Here is a 25,626-nt window from a genome sequence, read left to right on the forward strand (position 1 = left end):
GTCCAAACAGTGGAGACCAAACCAGACTGCTTATTTACATGCTAACCAAATGTCCTCAGCTTGCCCTCATTACTTGTGGGTAATGGCCTTGGTAAATGTAGGCTAGTAAAGCATATGTCATGTACAGTAACCTCAAAATACAATACTGTTTAAAGCCTAAAGCACTTTTTGAGTTTTATTTTAGAAATATTTTTAATAGTAAGAGATGTTTTCTTTTTCATTCTCCTCTGTAGCCAGTGGGTGGCAGCAGCAGAGCGCAATCAAAGTCCTTCCCAGGCTTCTCAATGTTAGCTCAGACATCAGGTTCAGGTTCCTCTTTGCCCTTAGTGAAAGCCAAGCTGCAGGAGGCTTCCTCTAGGACCAAATTATTTTCATGTTTGGGCATGAATAGTTTTGGACAAATTAACCATGCTAAATTACATGTCAACAAAGCCACACACTACAAAATATGCATCTGTAAAATGTTCATAAATCATTGTTCTTGCTTGTGACAAAAATAGTTATCTGTAAAATATACGGCAGCACTCCAGCAGTTCAGGTTTGAAGGCTAAAGAACAGGTTAAAACATAATTTGAGACATTAAGATTCATTTACTCAGCTTGTTCCATGCGTAAACCCATGCTACACTTAGTAAATTTGCATTTATGCATTAACCAATAATCCCCTGCTGGTGAACTGTCAGTCATAACTTGGACTAAAGAGGAGTGAGGGAGAAAAAGAAATCACTTAGCTAAATGGCCCTAGGTTAATTTCTCAGACACATGTTAGCCAACATGTAGAGGAGAGTTTCAGTTGATGTGCATCAAGAGGAATGAATATGATGCCATTACGCCAGGCACAAGAAGACAGGATTGTTGATGGCTGTTTATGATACAGAGTGACACTGTGTTATTAATTACCTTCTTTCTCATTTCTGACCATTTACACACGCACTGCTTAAATGGTGCATTTGTGTGTGGCATTTAAATGAACACCAGCCACAATCAATCCTCTGTTTGTCATGAGCTGTGGCAGGTGGACTATAATACACCACATTCCTCCTTATTCTGGTCTTTTTTAAATGTTTCTGACTTAAATGAGCAAATGCAACTGTTGGGATATAATATAAACAGAAATATCATGCTTTTTTGTCCTCCTTTTTCCCGTATGTTGATTCAGTTTTGGTTTCTGGTGGTTTTGCCATGGATCTCCTTAGGTTTAATCTCAAGTGACCATCTTGGGTAAATACACATAAATCCGTCAAAAGCGTCTGATTTTCTGCAGCTTTCTAAAAGACAACCAAATATTTATTACCCGTGGGGTGGGATAGATACACAGTTATTCATCAAAACTAAGGCGCACTAGATTTAATAGGCACATTTACCATATATGGCAAATCAGTAAGTCAAGTCTCAAATCTAGATTTGGGGCAGGGGGGGCGGGGTCACACAGAGGATGGCAAGGGGAATTCAGAATGCTGAGTCAGGTCCGGATGACAGACGGCAGGACAGGTCATGGTGAGGTCATATCCTGGAGTGAAAGTGGACATAAACAGACCTCCCTCTGAGTCTCATTGGTCCCAGACCTGTCCCATAACCTGTCCCACAACCTCAGTGGCATCAGGATCGAACTGCTTTCAGACAGTAAGAGGTCATCTATAGTCATACAGGAGTAAACAAACTGGACAAACTGTAGACCCCTGAGGCCTGAGAATTGAGTATCCTTACCCCAGAGCTAAATCTTGTCTCATGAGAGCAATAACAGTATTCTAAAACAGAAAGTTATCTTATCCAGTTTCATTCCTGGAACTACACCTACATGCTGATAAACAGCAGATTTTCTGTAGCTTTCTTACTATGTGCTTTAATTTACTCATGGTTTGGATGCATAGCATCAAATGGTGACATAAAGACAATTAGAAAGAATGCATCCTGACTCCTATACAATATAGAAATGGCTGCCAAAGGAAGACAAACATTATCCAACTGACACGGACACGATATTACACACCTGCAAAGTATTGATGCTCGAAAACTCTTTTTGCAAACACGGAAACCCAAACCATTACAAACCTGAATGAATCATCAATAGGTCTATATCAGCGTTGTAAATCTGGACACTGCACTTTTTCACCAGTCCTCTTTGCAAAATCACTCAAGATCTATTAAGTTAAATGGAAACCATGAGCAAACAGCAATGCTGACCTAAGTTCTCAATTAGACTGAGACCTAGATTAGACTTTGCCATTTCAGGACATAAAGGTTTTTGTTTTCAGCCTGGGCTTTAGGTTTGTGGTCATCGTCTTGCTGCAAAATAGATCAGACAAAACTAGAAAAGATGTTTTTTCTCCCAGAATTTAACCCTTTACTTTCACAAAAAGTCTGTGAAAGTCTGTTGCAGTGAAGCATCGCCACATCATGATGCTGCCACCACTTTGCTGATGAGAATGGAGTGTTTTTTGTTTTCCCACTATGGTGCTTTATAGTGGGGCTGTTGTGTTTGGTTTACATCAAACACAGCATTTAGTAAGATGCCTAAAAAGCCTTGATTTAGGCCTCATCAGACCATATTGTACAACCTTTATCCATTGGTGTGGTACCCAGGCACTGGCTGCTGTATGCACAGCATTCCTCACCTCAGCCATTAAACCTGTAGCTACTTCAGCTTTACCAAAGACCTCATGCTCACACTGACACTCAGATTTACAGTAGTACAATATTATTTTCATTTTATAAGACTGATCTTATTATAGTCTGTGTGGTTTCCAGCACCATGCAAAGTTCTCACATTATTTTTCACAGGCCTTGCTGCTGAATTTGTTTAAATCTTCCTTTGTCTTGAGTTAGTTGTTGCCAGGCAATTGACTATCACCTGGTTCCATATACAAGTGTATTTAACTTACAATCACTTGTCACACCTTGATTACACACAGGTCTCCCCTGAACATTTTATGCGACTTCTAAAACCAATACTCAAGACCAGTGATGATTTAGATGCTACACAGTAAAAGGGGTGAATACTGAAGCAATGCAGTATTCTTGCATTTGGATCAATGAGTTCCAATTTAAAGAAGAAAAAAATCAATAGGTTAATACTTTTACATTATGTAGGTACTGAATAAATCTGTTGCTCAGCTCTGGTTTTACATGTTAAAAACCTACACACAGGCCTCAAGCAGTCCAGCATTTTTTAACAATGTTGTTGCCTTCTCACAGAGATCAGGTCTCTCATCTGTCAGTCCTGCTGCAGCATCACTAACTACCATGGATGCCTCTGTGGCAGCAGACACAAAGAAATCCTGGAAGGGAATGGTGATGGCTGCTGGTGGCAGTAGGGGTGGGGTGTTCCAGCAGAGTTTAGGGGGAGGGACAAAAGATTACCCCCTCTAGATATCCATTACTCAAACAGGCTCGGCATGGGGGATCATACTCCCCTACAGCAAGCCACGGAAAAAGGGGTCACATACCTCATCATGACAGTGAAGTAATCCCCACGTAGCCAGCTCAAAGCAAACAACACACACAACGCACACGTGTACTGTATATGTCAGCCAGATTTCAATGCAAGGAGGGACTGAGGTGATGGAGAGTGCAGGAGACCATATTCCCATCTGCCTAGAGAGATGAAGACATAACTGTGGCTTTCCCGGGAAATTCTTCAACAGAATAAGAAGGGCAGCGATGTTGAGCTTTGTTCTTCTTAACCTGTCATACAGCATTAAAGTGTGTCGCAAAGCACAGAGCTACAAAAAGGCTGTTGTCCCAGCAGCTGTCCATTCATAGCTACTCTATACACCGCTCTGAGGCTGCTTGGACAAAGGCTGCTACGGCTTATGTTCTGGTCGGTTGACTTCTGTGACTAAAGCAAATCATACACATTTACGAAAAGCTTTATCCTGCCAGGAAAAGTTAGGTTTATGATAAAACGCCTCAAATTTCTGTATTTACTGGAGAAAGGAAAATGATAACGGTGCAAAATTCACCGGGATAACATGATACATATTAGTAGTGCATGTTTGTGAGCACAAAGGTATCAATTGATATCATATTCATGACCACATACGGTCCAAAATGCCTAATCTAATATGGCATAAAAGAGAAAGTCCGCACAGTGTAGCAGAGCTCGGGATCAAAGCAACCCTGTATCTGTCCTGTACACACCACTCAAAGCAAGCTTATCTTCTCAGTGCATGGGTAAAAGCACACGTTGTCACAGGCAGGGGCTAAAAGGGGACAAATGAGGGTTAAGCTGCTTTCAATATTAGTTCTTTTTGAAAAGATGACTCCATAAATATGTAGCAGGCATGAATCCAGGCTTTAGTTACAGGTCAGATGACTGAATGTGGACAGGCAGGGAGGCTATCTTTGTGAGGAGTGGAGAAAACTGGAGCGAAATCTAGTGATTTAGTTTTTCTTTTAATAGATGGGGAGCAAATATCTTAATGATTTTCTTTATCTTGATTAGAGACTAATTTAGCTTCCAAACAGCAGGCTAAGAAGGCCCTAGAAACATAAACTCTAAATTCTACAAAAGAATGCCAATCCTAAATGACTATCAGCAAACAATCAAACAAACTGCATATAATACAGGCTCTAAAATGTGCTACTGTGTACATACTGCGTCAACCAGACAGGACGAAAAAGATCTAAGTTGATAATATGACATTAGAGCCCAAGATGCATTGGACATTCTTGACTGGCAGTTAGGAATCTATAGCAAAAGACAGACAACTGTGTCAGGCATGATGCTACTGTAAGAAACTCATGAACTGGGGAGTGGGCCTGAATCCAAAGTTAAGAATCCTCCGTTTTAGCTGGAATGACTTACTCTATGTTGGACATAATGCAAGGAACACTCCCTCACACTGCTCCCAGGTGATCAGAAAAACTAGGACAAGACATACTGTACAAAGAGGGACAAACAGACTGCCCCCCCGTCTTTTTTTTGATTTGCTGCCATCCTTACAGCCCTGCCCTGTGCAAATGTAACTGGAGAGCTGAATGTTTGTGTTGGAAACAGGAGCTGCCTTTGCAGTCAGGTGGGAAAACCAGGTAGGGGACTTTAACCTGCATGTGCAACATAAGAGCGTTAACAAAAAAACAGAGGGAGGGGCTATAGAGCCAACACACAGACACAAGACATGCCTCCTCTCATCTGCATACACACATAGGTTTTAAATACAATAAATGAACTGAAATTTCTCCCTCAACCCGCAGAAGGCTGGAAAATTATTTGATGATTCTTTCACCTGCAGAACCTCCAATTGATTTCCAGGCTATTTGAGGCAAATTCAGGAAGTAATTAGAGTATGCAACATGGCACCATGGAAACTGTGGTTGCACCCCAGAGTTCAGCAGTAAACAGGTTGAGGCTGTGGCAGCTATCAGTGGAAATCAGAGATGGAGACATCAGCAGACATAAAGACAAATGACTTACTTCAAAAATAAAGAGGATGGAGTCCAGCTCCTCCCTTTGAGATTTGTTCCCTGAAACACATGGAGAATACTTAGATTTTTAAACACATAACCTGGAGCCACACTGCATTAGCTTCATCAATAATGTAACAATAATATGGACCACTCATTCACAGGAACTTATGTTACCATGAAAGCATACTCCCAGTGGGAACAAATCCTCTACCCATGACAGTGTTATACTGGTTATACTGGACCAGAAATTGCTTTTCTATGGGCTTAAGCACATTACACTTGGGGCAGAAGGAAATACACCCTTGCCGTAACATACACCATCAAGAGCAGAGAGAGGGTTAATTATTGAACCACAAGCAAGGTGGTCAACTAATCAGTGTACAGTTAAAAAAAAAAAAAAAAAAAGAAGGTCTGTACTCACCTTTTTGTTTTAAGTTGCTTTCCAGTGTAATGAAATTTTCATAGAAGATAAAATAAATCTGAGAACAGTTGCTCTCGAAGAATGCCTTCAGTTCACTCTTGTCAATGATATCTGTGGAAAAAGAAGAAACACCGTCAATGACACCTTGCATACAAGATCCACCTTTAACCTGAATCTGGCCAATAAGTTATTATGAAATGGAAAGAGATTTTGTCAGGGTTTTTGTTAATCATAATATTGTGGTTTAGCTTGCCTTTGTGTTTTCCCAGTTACAATGGCTAATGATATGAATATTATTAAAAGGTAATGATACACCAAACTTATTTAAAGAACAAATTAATGATCCTAGTAGTTTGATCATAATGTTGATTTTTCTTTTCAGCAATCTGCTGTCACCAACAGCCACTAAGGAATGACTGTCATGTTAAACTCATAAAGGCTAATATTTGATTTTATCAGTATTGTGAATCTTCTGTGTCCATGTGTCAAGGTTTGTCAGTGTACAGAATATAGAACAAAACTGCCACTACTGTTTTGAGATACCTGATTGCTTCTGAATATCTTGAGAGTGTCTTTCTTTAATTTTGCCACAGGTACTATTTGCTGTCTCTTTAATTCAACAGTGACAATGTTAAAATCACTGTTGCGCAAATGACTTTCTACTTCTTCCCCATTTTGCAGACTACATCTGTTTTACATCAAGCCAATTTGCTTCACTTCTGTCCCCTGTGTAACTTCACCCACCTGTAATCACTAGTGGAATGATGACAGGCTTTATAATGGTGTTGAAAACAACTTTGCCACCCGATCTGATGATTTCCCAATCTTTGTGGTGGTGCAGATATTTCTAAAACATCCCTCTTCTGCTGATGATGCAACACAGTATAAAAGATTGAAATTGAGGTGGAGAGAGAAGAGTGAAGACTTCATGTACAAAGAGACGCATCTTTGGACACTAACTCACATCAATGCGCCAGTGACCTTATGTTCAACTCGTGTACTGAGGATATTCCTCTCTCTGCTGCTGACCTATACACTGCTCAAAAATATCTTGAATGCTGTTGACTAGAGGATGTTTCATTCCCAGGGTTGTCTGCACTTTTAGCAAAAGCCAAATCATGAATCAAAGTGCACTCTGAGTTTAGGGATAATCTCACTTGGTTTTATGGATATGAAGAGGGAGGAGTCTGGATCGAGGACTATAATATTGTGGTTAATGAGGGAAATAGGTGGTACATGTATACAGTCACAAACAGGCTGTCACAAAAATCTCAAATTCATGCAAGGAACCTCCATCATTTGCCTCACTTATACAACCGTGGTGATGAGATAGGTCTGGACTGAATAATCAAATGTAGGCCAGGAGGAGTCCTGGCACAATAACAGCAATTAAGGTTCACCTTCTGCTGCGATTCTCCCTCTACCACATGGCAAACTGGAAGACGCCCAGAAGCACTCCAGCTCATGCAGAGTGCTGGAATTATGTAGTGTGAGTAAAAGACTCAGATGAGTTTCCTTGCCCTGAGATTAAAGCAAAGATAACGAAGATGCGTGATGGGAGTATCAAGGCAAAGGTATGACTGATTTTAGTCTTCAGCCTTGACGTAAGAAACACCAGCAAGGAATCATCCAGGGATCCACGGAGGATGATGGGCTCTTTCACAGTTCAGAGGTCTACAATGTTACGAGCAGATGGATGCAGTTCTGCCTTAATGGGCACAGAAAAGTAGCCAGAGACTAGTTCCTTGTTGAAAAATGTAGGAATCTGTAGTTCTCTCCATTTTTCAGCTATATTTTCTCCACTCTGTGTGTTTTGCACACAAAGAAAACATCCAATGCTTGAACTCAACCTCTCAAAGAAAGCAACACTTCATTAAATGCTCCTTGCTCCTGGCATGAAGCTAATCACATCTGCTAAATTCACATTTAAGCACAAGCACTGACGCACATGAGCGCACACCCTCACACACACCCTCACACACACACTGTGGACTTTAAGGAAAACTTTAATGGTAAGAGTAATGATTGTCCATGCAATGGCTTACAGTCTCACGGCCAGTGAAAAGTGCATTCAGTAATTCTCCCCTCTGGCATGAGCAGCAACAGCCAACACCAGAGGCAGTGGATGCAGGCAAAGTCAGCATGTCTGTGGTTAAGTAAAACTACAATTGTGGCTAATATTTTATCTATCCATTTATCTTTAAAGAAACACTGAGGATAGTCAGTTCTTCTTTGTATTTTATTCTACAGCACTTCAGTCAACTCTGGTTGAATTAAATGTGCTTTTTAGAATAACTACATAATTTGATTTGATTCCCACCCAGTGCTGTTAGCTTTGGTTTCTTTGGGTTCATCTCTGAGCTGGCAGCATCGGCTAACCTAGGTAGCTAGAGTAATAAACTGCTCTGCTGTACGAAAACAACACTCCTGTCTGAAAATCCCATGGGCCTTTATATTCGAAGAGGAGTGCAGTCAAGTGTGGAGAATGGACTAGAGCTTATACCCAGACAAACACCTCTTAAAGACAAAAACTAGTACTTTACTGGAAAATGTGGCTAAAAAAAATTATCACTTAAAAAATGTCACTTTAAGTGTACAAATAGATTTTATTTTTGTTTTTTTTATTTGCTTTTATGCCTAAGGACTCGCGTTTGAAGGTGCTCCAGTCTTGTACCATCACGTGTTTAAGTTTTTGCCACTGCTTATTCTGTTGGGAGGGTCTCCTAAAAGCTCAGGAAAACAGGGGAGGTAAGGACAGGATGAGAAGATCCTTAGTTAAACTGAATCTTGAGGGTGCCAGGGTTGTTTTTGAGAATGCATGTGCATATTTATAATGCATATCAGAGAGTGGGCTGCTGTTTAGATAAAACAGGTTTAAGACAAATTACAGCTGACTTGCTTAAGGCTTTCACATTCAACAAAATCCCTTACACAACAAGCAAGAATAGCTTTGGTCTGTCTTCTATAATTAGGCCATTACTTAAGTCTGTCACTTTAAAAACATAATGTAGCACCTAATATCATTCAAGATTTGAAGATGTCTAATTAAACAATCACAAAAGAGCATTTCTTGATAGCACACAGGTCTGATCAGTGCCAATACTGTACCAGCGTACATGAGAGTGAGAGAGAAAGGACAAAGAGGAAGTCTATAACAATTATGCAACTCTAATTTGCATATTGTTGGGTGTGTGAGAAGTTGATGGGTGCTGGGTCAATTTCATATGTCATGCTGCATGTCAAAGAGGCATCACAGCTTGTCATCCTGTGCTCTCCAGCCTTCAGACTCACGGCTCTGCATCTGCTCATATCAGCCACTGAAGCATGACAGATGGTGGGAGAGGTCTTAAGGGGAGAAAAGAACATTTTTAAAAACGAAAAGATCACAGGACTACTGACATTGAGCAAGAGTCTCGGGTGGATGCTAACCATGTCAGAAAATGCTGACAAGACATTGATCAATCTCCCAGTAGTGAAGTTCAGACAAAGACAGTCTAGCTCTGTGATTCAAATTAGTAACAGACCTACTGTCCAGGCTTCATATAGCAAACCTCAGAAGCCACTAATGAATGAAAATTCTCTATGAATTGTCGGTTACTACTGACATATCACTCCATTAATGATCTACAGGCTGAGTAGAAGTTTGCCTCTTTTTTCATGCTCTCTGGTTTCGGTCTTACTTTTCAGCTGGACCGCAGGAGCGGGGTCAGCCCTATAAACGCAAATGTCTTTGACTGCCTGCCTGACTGACTGACTGACTGACAGAGCTGAGTGAGTGATGGAGTTACACCACTGGTCAGCCAATGTCACGTGACTGAGTTCTAAGGTTACACCACTGACGCCCGGCCAAGTGTTGGATTTTCCTCATTGGTCGTTGCCCTTTCAAAATGATTTAGCGCAAACAAGCAGTGTTTCCAACCTACTCACTTGTCGTAAAAAAAAAAGAAAAAAAAAAGAAGCCCCTAGCGACAAATCCAGCAACTTTATGGACAAATCTTGGCGACTTTCCAAGGAAGTTAGTTGCTTGCATTGTCCTTTGAGCCAGTCAGGCTTTCCCTGCGTAGACACACCTCTCTATGCTGACTGCGAATGAGCTTCTAACTTTCTGAGTGATCATTTTACAAGTAAATGTAGCTGAAATCACAGCACAGCCGTTGCACTTAACTTTTGTGTATGTTGATTTTGTCAGACAACGTTGTGTTTATAAAATCAGGATTGTAGCAGCAGAGCAACAGAGCAACAGCTTGGGACTGGCCTGCAAGTGACTGCTGGTTAGTATGTAGTGTTAATTGGCTCTTTTTCAGTCACTATTTCATACTTGTTCCGATGTCTGACAACAGACACAGAAAAATATGTAAATGAGAACAGCTTTATTGGGAATTCGACTGTCTCAAAATACTGTATATGTGATCACAGAGAGCAGGAGAGAAGCAAACCAAAGAAGGGCTGAAACTGGCTAAAACTTGGCAGAATGCAAATAGCCTACAACATGGGTCCAGCCATATACTAGGTTCTGCCCTAGTCTTGTTGTAAAAAGTAAATGTTTGGCTGAAAGGATGAAATTGAACGATGGTTGTCAGCATTGTGAGCACTGATATCCAGCAAGACCCTTCACTCAATGGCTTCACTAACTTCTCAGGTAACAGCATGTGGACAGAAACAGACAGAGCAGGTTCTCCAAGTCCTGGGAATGCAGGGGATGACACTGTATCCTCTGAGCCCAACAAAATAACTGTGTCCTTCAACCGACTACCCTCCATCTGCAAGACTCCCATCTCAAAAACAGGAAAACAGTGTTGGATTAACAGCAGCTATAGAGAGCTGGGATCACACAGGGCTGTTATGGTGGGAGAAAACCTTGTGTCTTAAAAGTGGTGACTGTAGCTGAATGAGCTGATAGCTTGGCTGTTTGAAGAAGCAAAGTTAATGCCAACAGTCAGTCATCTGATTCACACATAATAGCACTTCTTGTAGAAGAGTGCTGAACTAATAAAAAGGAAAAGAGAAACCCCAGCCAAGTTCAGTAAAATAACAAACCAGGGGTCAATTGTTGCTCCAAATACTACCCTAGTAATTCTACTTCCTACTGAATGAAGTTAAATGCTTAGCTAGAGCCCATAAACTGCCTAAATGACAGTGAACTACTCTGCAAGGGGATCATTAAGTCAGCCTTATTGTTAAATTACTAAAAACTGAATGAACCATGGCCTAGATACTGGTGAGAGTGATAACTTTATGATGCAGAGACCTGCAATCTTCTATAGTGGAATTAACAGACCAAACAGCCATGGCAGGTTTGGGTTGGACGACACTGTTCTCCATTGTGATATGTTTCCTGTTAACTGTCAGGGAAGGGCAGATGTTCCACCCCCATGTCAGAGGACTGGCTGGAAAATAATAATGCGCAGTCAGAGCTGAAGGCTATAATGTAATATTTTGGAAGGCAGAAAAACACAGCATCTTCTCAAAATGTTCTATGGAGGCATATATTATCAGCTTGCTGTAATTTTTCCCAAAATCTCTAAGGAAAAATATACTACCAAGATGTCAGTGCATAGATTATGCTGATATTTTCCAACCTCTGGCTGGATAAACATGGAATTCTGATATTTCCGATGTTGTTGCGTCATTGAGGGTTTCCCTGTGTCTCACTGAGTCCTAAGGCCAAGGGTGAAAGAGTAGATTGACCTGCTGAATCACCACACAGTATTATATAACACAGTGGAATACCATTTGTGCATAACAACTTCACATAAAGGTACACAGTGGAAAAAAGGATACCACCCATCTCCTCGTTAAAGAACCATAATTCTAAGCTTCAGTTGAACAATTAGTGTCTTTTTATGTTGCTTGCTATTCAAATGACCTGACGTTAAACTGGGTTTGCCCAGCAAGCACTGAAAGAGTGCGCACAGCAGTGTGCAGACTGGGCTTGTTAGCGTAAATAGGTGAAGGTCATCTAGTCAGCTGAAGCCGCTGAATGGTATATTTACACAATCAAGACCAAACGTCAGGCTACTCTACCCAAAGCTCCTTGTTCAAACTTGATCAGCACACAACGCAGGCAATAATAAGAGCTCACATTTAATGTTCAAAGGTTACATCAAACCATAGTTTGACCCTCTAGGCAATTTACAATGTATGCCATTTTACCACATGAAGCAGAATCATTAATATGCAATGTTATACTAAAAAAGCAGTCTAATCAGGCCTTTGATCACACATACACTCATTTGCATTAGCCATGGGCTAGCTAATACTGCAGGTGCACTATTTTCTTGCCAGAAAGGAGAGAAAAGACTGATGTTTCTTTGGCAGTTTGCTCGGATCAGACACAGACGACTCTTTAAGAGCCCCAGCAAAGGGATGCCTGGAGGGCCCCGACACATAGTAGAAGAGACACAGGGATGGTAGCTAAATTGGAAGCTGATGGATGCACCATAGATGGTGCTTCCCCTCTAAATGGTTGTCTACAAACAAAGAAGGAGCATGAGAAAATCAAAGAGACTGTAGAGATTGAACAATTTGACATTTCGAAAGATTAGAGAGGTGTTATCTTTTGGGATTTTTTTCGGCAATGATCTCAGGGTATGCATGGCAGAGACCCCGCAAACCCTCACAGACCGGACACAGTACTTTGACTGCGTCCACAGTGACATTAATTGATTACAGTTTTTAATATTTACACAGAAGTTCAAAACTTTGTTTGGTTTAAAATTGCAAAAAAAAAATTTTTTTTTAATTGCACCCTTTCAAAACCTACAGACTAAATGAATAGTCTTTAATTATCTATTTCAAGTGGTGCCTCAACTAAGAAAAAAAAAAAAATCAGACACAACGCCAAGTTTGTTTTTAAAGTGGCATTAAAAAATAAACTTTCCCCCCTAGTGTTTTCAAGTGTTGTTAATGTTGGCGCCACTGACATAAAGAGAAATATAGTACGTTTCAACATTACTCATTTTAGAAAGCTCGCTGCCAGGAAATATGTTATTTGTTTTTATTTATCAAATGAATCGTTTGTTTTTGGTTGCTAGCAGTGTTAGCTAGTGTTGCTAGTGTTAGCAACATGGCTACGGCTATCAGCCTGGCTGCTTTGTTTCTTACTCTAGTGGAAATAATGCCAACTGAATGTTGGTTTTGAACCTTATCATGTCCCAGAGCTCTCTCCATAGTCAAATTGGCCCTGATGGGCTGCTGCATCACTGTGCCAGTGGACAGTAAAAAATTCATAACGTTGGTCCCAGCAGATACAGAGTTGAATTTCTGTCCCAGTCTGACCATGGCTCTCTCCATCAAGTGAATGCCCATCTAAAGTTCACACTCGTTTTACCTCAGTTTCTATAACTCTCCATTTTCGCTTTCTGTGCCTCCTCCAACAACGGGCCTCTTTCTCTTTTGCCAGGTAGAGTTTCCACAGTTAGTGTGATTATTCCACCATCCTCCAATTTTCACTACCTGGAGAAAGGCACCAGTAGCTACTGGGCAAAACAAAAGCACTATACTCTTTTTGTTTTGGTTGTGCAGTGGCAGGTGAACTTGAGAGCTTTTTTTACATGGAATGTTGCGCCCAGTGGCAGAAAGAATTGTATAGTGAAAGCAAGGCTCATAGGGAACCAATCTAAATGCTGATGTGTCATTATGCTATTGCCATTACATTGTGCAACAATGTAATGGCAATAGCAACAACCAACATTTACTTCATAATATTAACTTAAGCCAAAAAACGTTGTCTATTGCCACTTTAAATGTATGTACATTGTATGTTATGTGTTGTCTGTTGTTACATTTTAAAAACCAGTGGCCACAGAGAAGATAAAAGAAGAATGATGTGGAGAAACAGTAAACCAGATCAGCTGCAGTCAGCACTTTGTGACCCATGGTTGAGTGAGGAGGTTGATATTTGACCAGAGTGAAAGGAGGTTAATCATAAATCTGTTGCAACCAGCTGAGTAGGTCTGTCACATGATGCAATTTACAGTTATAATAGGTAGCAGGCTGTACGAGCCTCTTTGGAGGCCTTGATAACACACAGCTGCTGGTTGAATGTTCTCAAAGCTGTGTCAGTCTTTTTTCTCTTCCTCTTTTCTCTATCTGTATCGACAAGAGACTCATCTTCTGTGGGTTGGTTTATCATATAAAGCTTTCATTTTGCAGAAATAGTACTATTGTGGACAGTGGGCTGGGCAATTTTGAGCCTCCATAGCGAGTCAGGAGAAAATATTAATAACTGGCTTGGTCATGCCATGTATCATCCTCTCAGAGCAATGTAGTCACAGAGAATGATTAACACACTGCTTGACTAAAGTAATGGAGAAAAGCTTGCTGCTCTCTCTGAGTTGACAGAAACATACCAAGAGCTACAATTCATATAAGGTATGCCTGTCTGTAATAACTAAATCTTGTTTAAAATGTCAACAGGCTTGTAACGCCTCTGAAATGATAGGATGCTCACCATAAATACAACAGCAATGTCATCATATTATTATGAGAATTGTAATTAATTATGATTAATGTTATTATTAAAGGATTAATACGAACTGAAGCTGCATTAAAACAAATCCAAGAAACATAATTATCATGAAAAAGGGCCTTTCCTGCAATCACAACTCTTTTGATACGTATAATTTCATTATGATGCCACTGTGCCAAACAGTGGCATCATAATGAATTCAATGATTCAGTGTCTAGCTGTGCAACAGATTGGGGCCTATAAGTCTACATAGATCAGTGTGAAACAGTCATGGTAGTCTGACCTTATCCCCGTCCAACCTCACACATGAGAGAGTAGCCTATCTCGGCAGCCTGGCACTAAAGAGCCGCTAAACTGGCAACTTTCACTCCTCTTCTTCAGGTACAACACAGCGGTTACATTAGTTTCCCTGTAAAGTGATTCCTACTGAACATGGTCATTCTTCAAATGGAGGGCAGGAAGAGAACATCAAATTAAAGATAAATGCAAAACAATTTGGTTTAAATTTACATAGTAAAGCAAGTATAGCAGTATCTCCCTTGTTCCATATTTTTTCCAGCAAAGGTTTAAAATGCCACAATTAATGGTAAGGAACGCTATCTACAAATAATTTTTATGTTTAAATCTAAAATAAAAGTCATATCAGTAATGCAAACAAGCTGTAGTCAACAGAAACCCAGGCCTAAAGCATTTTATTATTTTTATTTGTGACATTTATTAGGGACAGAGAGTTTCACAGGAAAACAAGAAAAGTCATTTTTTCTAATGTTTTACTAATATTACTATTAGTCACTTTAAAACACGAAATTGTTGTCAACCTTTTCATTTGTCCTTGTTTTCACTCACTTTATATTAAAAAAATGTTATAGCAGTTCCTGTTATTGGTTGTGATGGTCATTAAACTTTAACATTGGCTCTCACGTCTTTTACATGACAAAAAGCAACACTACTCATCTCACAGAAGAGAATACGTTTAAGAAAGACAAAGGCCCTACCTTAAAAAACGAAAAACAATTAAGTGTATGTATACATTTTTTGGGAAATTCACTTTTCTACATCACTTCATCACCCAGTACCAGTCAATACGGTTAGCAACTTACAGTCTGCTCTTAACAACTCTGGGTAGAAATCTGCTAACACTAAGCCAAAGTTAAGTGTTTATTTTCTTTTTGCTTTAAAGCTGGAAATCCATCGCAGATTAGTGAGAGCTTAGGCACTCAGAAAGGCAACATAAAATGTAAATCCACTTTGAGATCAAATCTTGTTAACATATGCTGCTCCAGTAAACAAGAAGTCTTGGGCTAGGTTCAGCTATAAACACAGGACAGGTACACAGTGTAACTAGACAAACTGGTTTTTCATGTGCTGTTTAAAATCCCACAGATATTATCCACCACAGAAAACAGAGCACTGGTGTTTTCCTATTTCTAGCTCTCCAGCAGGTCAGCAGCTAAAAGAAAAAAGCCTTTCATTCAGCACCATGTGATTTATATCATATTTGAAATTTGGGTTTTCAGGAAGCCTAGAGACACATGATGGGAATACCACAGTAATACCACTGAAAACAGAAAAGCAAGGCCAAGAACATTGCCAAAGCTTTCTGATTAGAAATACAATACGTCCTAGAGGTTAACTACATGTTTATATAAACAAGTCATGTGTTACAACATGTAGCCTAATAAAAACAAATCTATAATCAGTCAGCTTGAAACTCCTTTTTAGAAATAGTAGTTAGTTAATAAGAAAAGAAATTAGCAGGTAAAAATGTATAGTACTGGTTGCAAGTCTAAAAATAGTTAATCACATTTTTTAAATTTCAAGTACAAATGAGAAAAGACACGAGACACTGAAATAGATTTATGTCATGCACACTTGTTATAGAAGTAAATTACATATTTCATCTCTCATCTGTTTTAAAGGCCCAAGACCATTACAGAGTCTGCTCTTTGATGGTATATGGAGACTGATAATAAATAATTAATCTGGCCTTCTGAAGCTCTAAAAAAAAAATGCCAAAGTAACCCATAACCCTAACCCATAATGAAGTCCCTATTGTTAAAATTGTTAACTTGCAAGACCTGCCACCATAATAAATAAATAACCATTATCGTCATATGAGCGCACTGTGGCATCCACACAAAACCAGTAAGAGCCCATCAGACATTATGAGGTGTGGTGACCCAGCACCAGCAATAATTATAATGTGCAATAGCTAGCCGTGCTGTTTTTATCATGGCATGGTTTGCAATGCTAATGACCCAGGCACAGCAGCACAGGACTTCTTTATACAGCTAAGTGCTTATCTTGACACTGCCACTAGTTTAGAGGCAGCCACATTCATTAAAAGCAGGAACAGGAGTGGAGAGAAACTGAAGTAAATAAGAGAGTTAATTTCCCCCTTTTATGCCTAATCAGTTCAGTAAACAGTTTCATTAATCTGATTGTGAAGAACAATTCAAACCTGAGAAAAAGAGCCAAAAATGTACACTACAGCATACAAACATCTAAACTCTGTTAAATCCCACTTTAACCAAAATAAAAACTTGGTGGAATTATTTTGTTAGCATTCAACAATAATATGTCCCAAGCATTTGTCATTTGCACACTGTAAAACCTCATATGAGCTGTAGTTTTGGATAGTGAACAAATAAAGGCTAGGTAAAGGGGTAACAGACGTTTGGCTCTCTTTTTAACAACACTTTCTCTGCATGTTATGTGTTGTGTTCAGTTACTTTTTTTTTTTCCTTCAAACTAATTTTAAGCAGGCAAACCCAAATTTCTTATCTCAAGTAGAGCTTGACTGATATTGGCAGTACCATTTTACTGGCTTACCACAGATGGTTGCACTGGCGCATATGGTTTGGGACTGGGGGTTGAATTTGGTCAGGGGAAGTAAATTAAACTTCAACATCAACAAAGGACAATCTGAATTTAGTACTTCATAGTTCTGTCTATGTATTTGCTATCCAAACTAATATCATGCAATCTTCCATTACTCCATAATTCGAATACATCTCTGCAGATCTCATGCTAACATGCTAATTGCCAGTACCATAATGACAGAAGCTGTATCATAATGGGCGACACCAGACTAAGACCTGATAATGGCTGTCTAGTGTTGCTGAACCTCAACAGCAGGCAATCTCACTCAAATAACTATTAACAGTGTCACTTTTTTTGCCCTCTACTTACGCAAGGAAGTCTCTCAAATGCTATGTTTATCTTTTAATCAGGGTTGTCTTATATTTTGTCCAATGGGATAGGTTAAATCAGCCTGTACACATTTATTTTTACCTTGAAACAAAAAAGTCTATTTGTGCTAATCAGCATCAAAAAAGCTTAATTAAGCCACTGTGATTTATAGGATCAGTGTTTTGCCTTTTTCCAAAACAAAATTTTAACCACACTCGTCTTATGGTGTGCTTCAAATCATCCTGTGACTGGGTGGTTAATTTAATAAGGTAAGTGAATCACACTGAACAATCACCACCACAGCAAGTCACTTCATTTTTACTGTATCATTGTGAAACAGAATACTGCCAAACTGGTAAACTACTTGAGCACGGACAATTGTGGACTTCTGTTCTTATCACAACAATATAAGGAAAAGTAAGGAAATTAAAAAAAAGCCTCAAATTTCTAAAAAGTTCTTAGAACCCATTTATAACTATTCACTGTGGTAGTTATATTAAACTACACTTAGATAAAATCCTTTAAGTTTTGATATCATGCCTACATGGTGTGGGATAAAAGATGATAAGAGGCTGAAGTTATTCACAAGTCTAACCTGAGTATTTTACAAAAGAGGAGAATCAGAAGTCGAGTGATCTCAGCCTTTACTTCAGCCAAACAGAGGACCTTCTTGAGAGCCCTTCCAGTGCTGTGCTCATTGTTTCCTCTGGTGCTTCACCTTGTGATTTCCTCTTATACCAGCAGCACTTTTGGTTGACCCTGACCCCAGCAACACTTAAAGCCCGTACAGGGAGAAAAGTAAGATGTAATGACACTACATTTCACTTCTTCCAAAGATGAGTGCAGAGCTTACTTAAAAAAGCATTACCTTTGGCTGCAAACTCACACACCTACACCCACAAACAAATATACCTGACTGTTATTGCTAACAACACTTGCACATGTTCACTGCTGTTCCCATACAGTTCACCGACAGGTTAAGTTGAGCTTGTTCACAGCAGTGGGAGAGAGCCAAATGCAACATAAAACATCTACTTAGCTTTTTCTAATAGCTGATTAGGTCATTTGTCCTTTAACCAGTGGGACCGCGATCCAGTCCTCATGACAGCAAAGCATATTTGAGCTAGACAGTGATTCTCTACCATCTCCTGTGGCACTAACTGGTCTACAGCTGACCTGGCACTCTGACCTGCCTGTGGAGGGAGCAAGTGAAGAGAGAAATATATCCATCGGGATTCAATAGGTATTCCCCCAGACAAACTCCAATGTACAGTCAAAGCAGTGACAGATTATTGCTAGCGTTTTAACCATCACCTTCAGGCTTATATTTTGAACATATTAGGGTACTGGCATGCAACAGTGAATGCAGAGTGAGTTGAGAGTGAGCATGAGCATGACACTTAGCATGAAACAGTCAGAGAAATAGCCGTTCGTGCCTCCACTGAAAGAAGCAGTGAGTGATCAGGTGGTTTGCTGGGCTCCTGTAATTAACAACCTCAGCCAGATCCAGCCAGGCATGACCAGCAAATTAACATGCAGCAGCTTTCACACTCTATCCCACAGATCTGCTCAGTGAGCAGAAAACCAATACAGGGCCACTCTGAAAATAGCCCAGACCACAGATTGTCCTTTCAACTACAATACAGCTGATACTATGACTCGATTCAACAAGCTTGCTTAACAAATTTCTGGTCCTAGTAGTATAAAGCCACAGAGACAATGAGACACAACTTATGTAATATTCAAATCAAAATTCTTGTAGCGTATAATATACGATGCACTTGGAGAGGTCTAAGATAAGGTTAACCGGCTGCCAATAACTCTCACTTGTCCAACTTTTATATAGACAAAAAATCTTAAAATCTGAGACATTTCAATTAATTAATTCTTAACATCATCACTGCCTTCATGGTATTAACTATTTTAAAAAATCTGAAATGCAAGTTAAACGGTTCACCATCTAGTAATTTAGAAAATTCCCTTCCGTCATGGCTATTACAGTCAGGTTTGATGTTGGGACTGTTGACATTTTACAATCATCATGAGGGGATTAAGCCCGGCAGCCGAACTTTTCATCCAGGGTAAATCCTTCTGCTAATATTACGAAAAGAAAGAACACTGTGAGCAATGAAAGGAGGCCAACTATATTCCCAAGTCCCTGTCCTGTCCCCCTCAGCACCCCATCCTTCATCACTGCTTCCTGTCCACACAGGAACCAGCAGCACCAGGAGGAAATCCTTCCTTAGCAGAAAGCATGGTAAAATCTGGGGCGTTGGGGGACATCAACATGTTGGCCCTACTATCAGCTGCTAGACAAACAGACTAACCTTATCTTTAACTGCACATGAGGGAAAGAAAAACACAAGAGGACGTGCAGAGTTCTGTGTTGACCTCCACTTTGGTTGTACTAATCTTGACATTGAAGGTGTGCAATGATAACAGAAAGATCTAACCATATTAACTTACAGCAGTTTTGCACAAGCTTCTAAACACTATAAAGCTGATACTGGTTGTCACAGTTGTGGTGCTGTACAAGAAATCAATACAACAGCAAACATACCACTATGAAAAGGTTGCAAGCTGGCGTGCATCAGTCAAACAAATGGATGCAACCATAAACATCTCGAATGGTCCTTTTGTCAGAGAGATTCTTCTTTTCCACTGCCTGATTTACTGCAGATATACCTTCACTGTATACCTTGTTATTTACTGTTGTTCAGTTTTCATTTTTTGATGAATATAAGTTAAATGTTATCAAATTCAGTCACAGTATGACATCTTAAAGATTTCAGATAAATAGATGCATGTTTTTTGTTTTTTTTTTAAATACCATAATTGTAATTAATTGTGAATATTATGGTAAATATCAACAGAGATCAAGCTCACTACTACAATATGAATTTCATTAATATTACGTACCCTAACTAGAGGAGCGTTTCTGTCCCTTCAAAGTTTTCAGATTCAGTTTATTTAAAAAAAATATATATATATAAATATATACACTACAACACCTATTGATTCTGCTTTGCAACTATTCTGGAGTTAAAATTGAGCATAACTGGGTAAGAATTACTTTATGTTGAAGGGGTTAGATAACATATTAACCTGCACTACTACATGTTCATCCTTACAAGACATAAACTACATTGTACAGAGCAATACCTGAGCACAAGTGCCCTACTTTGACTGAAATCCTGGAGAGAAAGCACATCATATTATATGTTGTACTTATAATGAATCTATAGCAGTTTTCCAACCTAACCCACAATTCCCTCTTCACTACTTTCTTCTTCTCCACACGTTCCCACAGTACCCACTGACCCCGTTTTATCTGTGATGTACTGCAGAAGTGTTAGATACTGTATATTACAGTCCTCAATACTATGAAGGTCATCTTGGTTTTAACAGAGTGAGTCTACTCTGATGGGAAGCCATAAAAAATGTATATATGCACGTCTAAAATATAACAGAAGTTTTGCTATTGAGAACCCAATACTTTTGTGTTGTTTCGATTGTTTTTGTTCATAATGTATGTCTACTTTGGTTCAGGAAGAACAAAATGGACATTAAGTATTTAAAAAGCATGTCATGTGCTCTCTACTTCAATGTTTTGCAAAGTGGAATTGTCATTTAGACCCACAGGGACAAAACTTTAGAGCCCTATGATAGCTGATCAATAAACAGAACCTCAAAAGAGGATTGGAAATATGTTCCATTATGCACAATACAAAACTCAAATGTGCAGCAGATGTCAGGTTACTACAGATTAAATCCATGTCTCTTTTTGTTGTCATTGTGAAGGAAGACAGGGTTAGAACACCAGCTAGACAACAGTTCTATGACTGTCATAAATACTGTACTTCCTTGACCAATGAAAGACACAAAGAAATCCACCAGAGTGGTAGATTAACATTTATTTTTCATAACTTTAAAATCAAATATTCCTTGTGTAGACTAACTTGATGGCACCTAAACCAGTCAACCAGCTGGTGGTAAGCCCTATCCTCACCTCAGCCTTTAGTATATAAACGGTGACTTATGTTTGTGCTGCTCAGTGTTGAGCTACAGAGCTGCAAGGACTACGTTTTTAAAGCAGTCAGGATGACACAGGACTAAATGACAACAAAGGTTGTTCTGCAGCATCAGTTAGCATTCGCTGGCTAGTTAGCCGCAAGCAGAGCTAGCTCCCATTAGCTAGCATCCATGCCTTATGACAGTGTCACTTGTCTGCTATTTGTACGTCAAAAAAAATCAATGAACACAGGCGGTGAGTGGCAAGCAGCTTATTTTGCCATAGTGTGAATTTATGCTGCCTGTCAGCTAGCTTGCAATGGTCACCGCGGTGACAGCCAGCCAGCTAACCAGACGGCTCGTTTGACGTTAGCTGTCGCTTGATGCCAGTTAGCTAGCTCGACTAGCTAAGCCTCGGCGATGCACCATCAAAAGCCCGGTGACATTTCACTCACCTAACAGTGCCCGGAGGTGTTTGAGCCGGGTCAGCACATCCTTCTTTGGGTCCAGAACTTTCTGTGTAGATTTCTTGACGTCTCCATGCCCCCTTCGAGTGAACATTCCGCTGTAAATTGCAACCGTGGAAGCTGAAATCACCTGTGTTTCACCATGCACGAAGCCTCCAGTGTGACTGTCACTTTCCTCACCACCACTCTATGCTTGCTCGGTAAACATTCATCCGACGGGCGCTAGTGTCCTGTTTTTTTGTGGGTGTGTAAACACGGAAGCGCAGCTTGACAGAGAGGAGTGGTCAAATTATATGAATATGCCTCCTTGTTTATAACCGTTCAAACCTTGCACTTCCATGGGTCTTTTTCCGTGCGTTTGCAGAAATTATTTCACCTTTCAATACACTTTACTTCTATTTCCTGGTTTAAGACCAAGCTACTGCATTGTGCCGAGACGGGTTTCGCCTCAAACTCTCATGCTTTTGGAGAAAGAGTACCTTCAGTGCGCTGTAATGTTTAAACCCAATAAACTTCAGATTGGATACGGGCACCCAGCTTCCGTCTAAAACGGATTTATACATTCCACTTTCTTTGATACGAGAGGTTTGATAAACGGAGGTTGGGGTCTGGTTGCTGTAATAACCCCCAAGCGCCCTCTGGTGTTTAAAACAGTTAAACACCACAATACAGGAGAAGGGAATGCATCTTTTTGCTGCAGCATTTGTTCCTATATTTCAGCGAAAACAATATATGTTTGGAATAATAACTAACGATTATTTTCATCAATGATGAATCTGCTAATTATTTTCTCAAATATTTTTGATTTAATACAATATAATTAGAAAACAAGCAAATATTCAAATTTGAGTGGCTGGAACCACAGATTTTCGGCATTTTTGCTTATAAATGACAAACAAAGAACAAAGTGGCTGCCAATTCATTATCTGTCAATTCACTACTCTTTTCTTTTTCTTTTTTTTTTTTTTACTGTTTTTTCAACTTCTCCAAGGGCTTTGAGAAAAGTTATACACAAAGCCACTCACACCTAGTGCATGGGTTAATTTTTATCAAATAATAAATATATATAAAGTGAACCTTCATGGAGTGCAAATCCTGACATACTGTAGCTTCACATAATCAAATTAAATGCATGTTTTAAGACCGTTCAATAATATGTTCCAATGTGTAGAGTGCAGCAATGTTATGTTTTATAAGTTATTACATTACTATGACAATGTGTTCACCTTTATTTGTTTTGCCATTACAGGAAGCTGGCCATAAAAAGACCACTTTCACTGTAGACATTTTTCATAACATTACAAGCACAGGTGTAATTCATAACATTAACGATGGCTGCATTCCATTTAGGAGTACAAGGTCTTTGGTATTTATTGTACTGTACATGCAGGCTCTCTGACACAGCTTACTGGGACACTTTCATAGAATAGTTGTTAATATTATTGATTACACCTGTGCTTTTCCTGTTTGAGACGTGTAAATGGGGTAAAAGTGTCTGCCATAAAAAAGCATGTGAGTTCTAGCTGAGGCAACAATGTTGTTTCTCATGTGATATAAATGCACACCAATGCCTGTGCCTTTACCATACCTTACTGTAGTTAACTCCAGCTCAGAAACCCTGTCACATTGTAGTCAAAGACTGTATTAAAAATATTGTGCGTATACTTATTAATTGTCATTTATGAATGAACCTGGGAAGCTAACTTCCTGATTAAAGAGACCTGTATTTTTTTATATTTACACCCTGCGGTGGTGACAAAGAGAAAAAAGGTACAACAGTGTCATTTCTCATTCAAGCCGCTGCCACTTGACACTTTAAACTGGAGTTTTTTTTATGAATGAGTATAAGAATACAAGGGAAGTTTTAAGTAGAAGAGCTCTCCTGCAGTTAAAGTAAACTCAGGGTTATGCTAAATGAAACGGAGTTCAGTGTGCTCATGACATTAATGGATTTTCCAAATAATTTGTTCTACTTGGTTGTGCAGACAGCAAATTCCATCTTGGAAATAAAAAAAAAAAAGTGTTTATGTTCTGAGATGAATCTTAAGTCTAAAGAAATTGGATGCATCCGTTAATCAACTCCAATAAATTGACATTATGTGCAATCTCACATTTTCGCTCGTCTGAACCTATTTGTCTTATTTTGGAGGCAATTAATTTTGAGGCCAAGCTGGGAAAATTATTTTATTTATACATTGTAGACACATCTCACTGAACAGAGAGCTTCGACTGTAGAGTTAAAATGGAGTTCAAGTTCTAAGTGGGAAATCTTTTCAGACTTAGATAACGTCTTTATGAAGAAATGCATCACAATCTGTGCCTCTGTCAATCACTATGAGATGACTAATAAGACTAAGTATTATGAGATAATGTTCACTAATATAAAGAAATAGACACATTGGCTCTTTATTGTGGTGGGAAAAACTACTACTACTACCAGGAGATGGCGCCTAAACCATTGGTATGGTGATATGAGTCAATCATACATACCAGTACAGACTACACATATCTTGAGTGTGTTTGCTCTGATGAATAGAAAGCGTGTATGCTCTCCACATGGCCTGCAAATTTGGGGATATCAGTGCAGAAAATAGTGAGGAAATGAAATCATTTGGAAATAGGAAGAGAAACTATAACCAAAGAAAATGTAAGTAAAGTCTCATAGAGAAGTAGCCTATGTTTTGTTTGAATACCTCAAATCTGAGGGTAAAATAAAGGCATTCATAAGAATTTTTTTTTGTGTTTATAAGTAAACTGTGAAGGATCCTACAGGCTCAATAAAGTAGACAAGACTATTCTATTTCCTCCACCACCCCCACACACTGAGAACTGACGTTGCTGATGTTGTGACAGTGGTGGTCGCTCTTTTTCAAGGTTCTCTGTAATGAATGCCTTGAATGATACGAGAGGAAACAGAGGGTAGTGAGAGCGGAGGCCAAAGAAGAGGAGTAAAAAGAGGAGTAAAATCAGCCTTTGCCCTGCAGTTTGGTATGACACTCATTATCTGAAGTGGGCCATTCTGAGAAAGGAGGAGGTTGCCTGTCACAACAGATGTTGATTACACAAAACAGGGTAGTTTGGAGGGATGCGTGAATAAAACACAAGGACACACACACACACACACACACACACACACACACACACACATACAGGGTTATTGTTGGTGCTTTGTCATCAGTCCTAATTGATTGTAATCACCATTCCTTCTTGGCAAACCTCCCCTGTTCTTAAAGTGCAGGTTATTGCTCATTATCTAAGATGGCATGGACCTACAATAATCTATCAAGAATAATAATGGGACTGAATGTTTTCTTCCCACTCTAATCGTGCACCTGGAAGTATTTTAGGTCCAGCTCATCTTTTTTAAATGATATATCGTAGGCTAGAACCATTCAACTTTATGGTCTGCTGTAGAGCCCTGCACTGCATTCTCCAAGATAGTTCAGCGCTGAATTAGACAATTATGGTGCCAACTGTGACATTATTTTTGAATGAGATCATTTATTTCAAAATGAGATTTCCACAGTATAAACCATCATAATTTATTTTTTTCATACAGGCTCAGAATTGCCAAGTGGAAGGCCCTGGCAGTGAAATGAAAGCCTCATCATGACCAAATGGTGGCACTGTAGCCCTACAAATGGAGACCAGCCTTCT

The 25,626-nt window shown here is 39.4% G+C and overlaps 1 protein-coding gene across 5 annotated transcripts in view; it reads right to left on the minus strand.

Moving 5' to 3' along the window:
* Nucleotides 1-22,249, minus strand: part of ralgapa2 (Ral GTPase activating protein catalytic subunit alpha 2) — an 89,620-nt gene extending 67,371 nt beyond the window's left edge. For 3 of the 5 annotated variants that reach the window (XM_087172225.1, XM_087172223.1, XM_087172224.1), the window contains exons 1-3: nt 21,958-22,246; nt 5,830-5,940; nt 5,416-5,465 (exon numbers count right to left, since the gene is read on the minus strand). In XM_087172225.1, coding sequence (XP_087028351.1) covers nt 5,416-5,465; nt 5,830-5,940; nt 21,958-22,063 — 267 coding nt within the window. In that variant the 5' untranslated portion in view covers nt 22,064-22,246. Of the gene's footprint in view, nt 1-5,415; nt 5,466-5,829; nt 5,941-21,957 lie in introns of all 5 variants that reach the window. The other 2 variants (XM_023399892.2, XM_087172222.1) reach the window with 2 other exon arrangements.
* Nucleotides 22,250-25,626: the final 3,377 nt, after the last annotated feature.

This window comes from Seriola lalandi, unplaced genomic scaffold (genome assembly GCF_002814215.2).
Source record: "Seriola lalandi dorsalis isolate HSWRI2012SDOR001 ecotype SW California unplaced genomic scaffold, Sedor1 jcf7180002052126, whole genome shotgun sequence".
NCBI classification, from domain to species: Eukaryota; Metazoa; Chordata; class Actinopteri; order Carangiformes; family Carangidae; genus Seriola; species Seriola lalandi.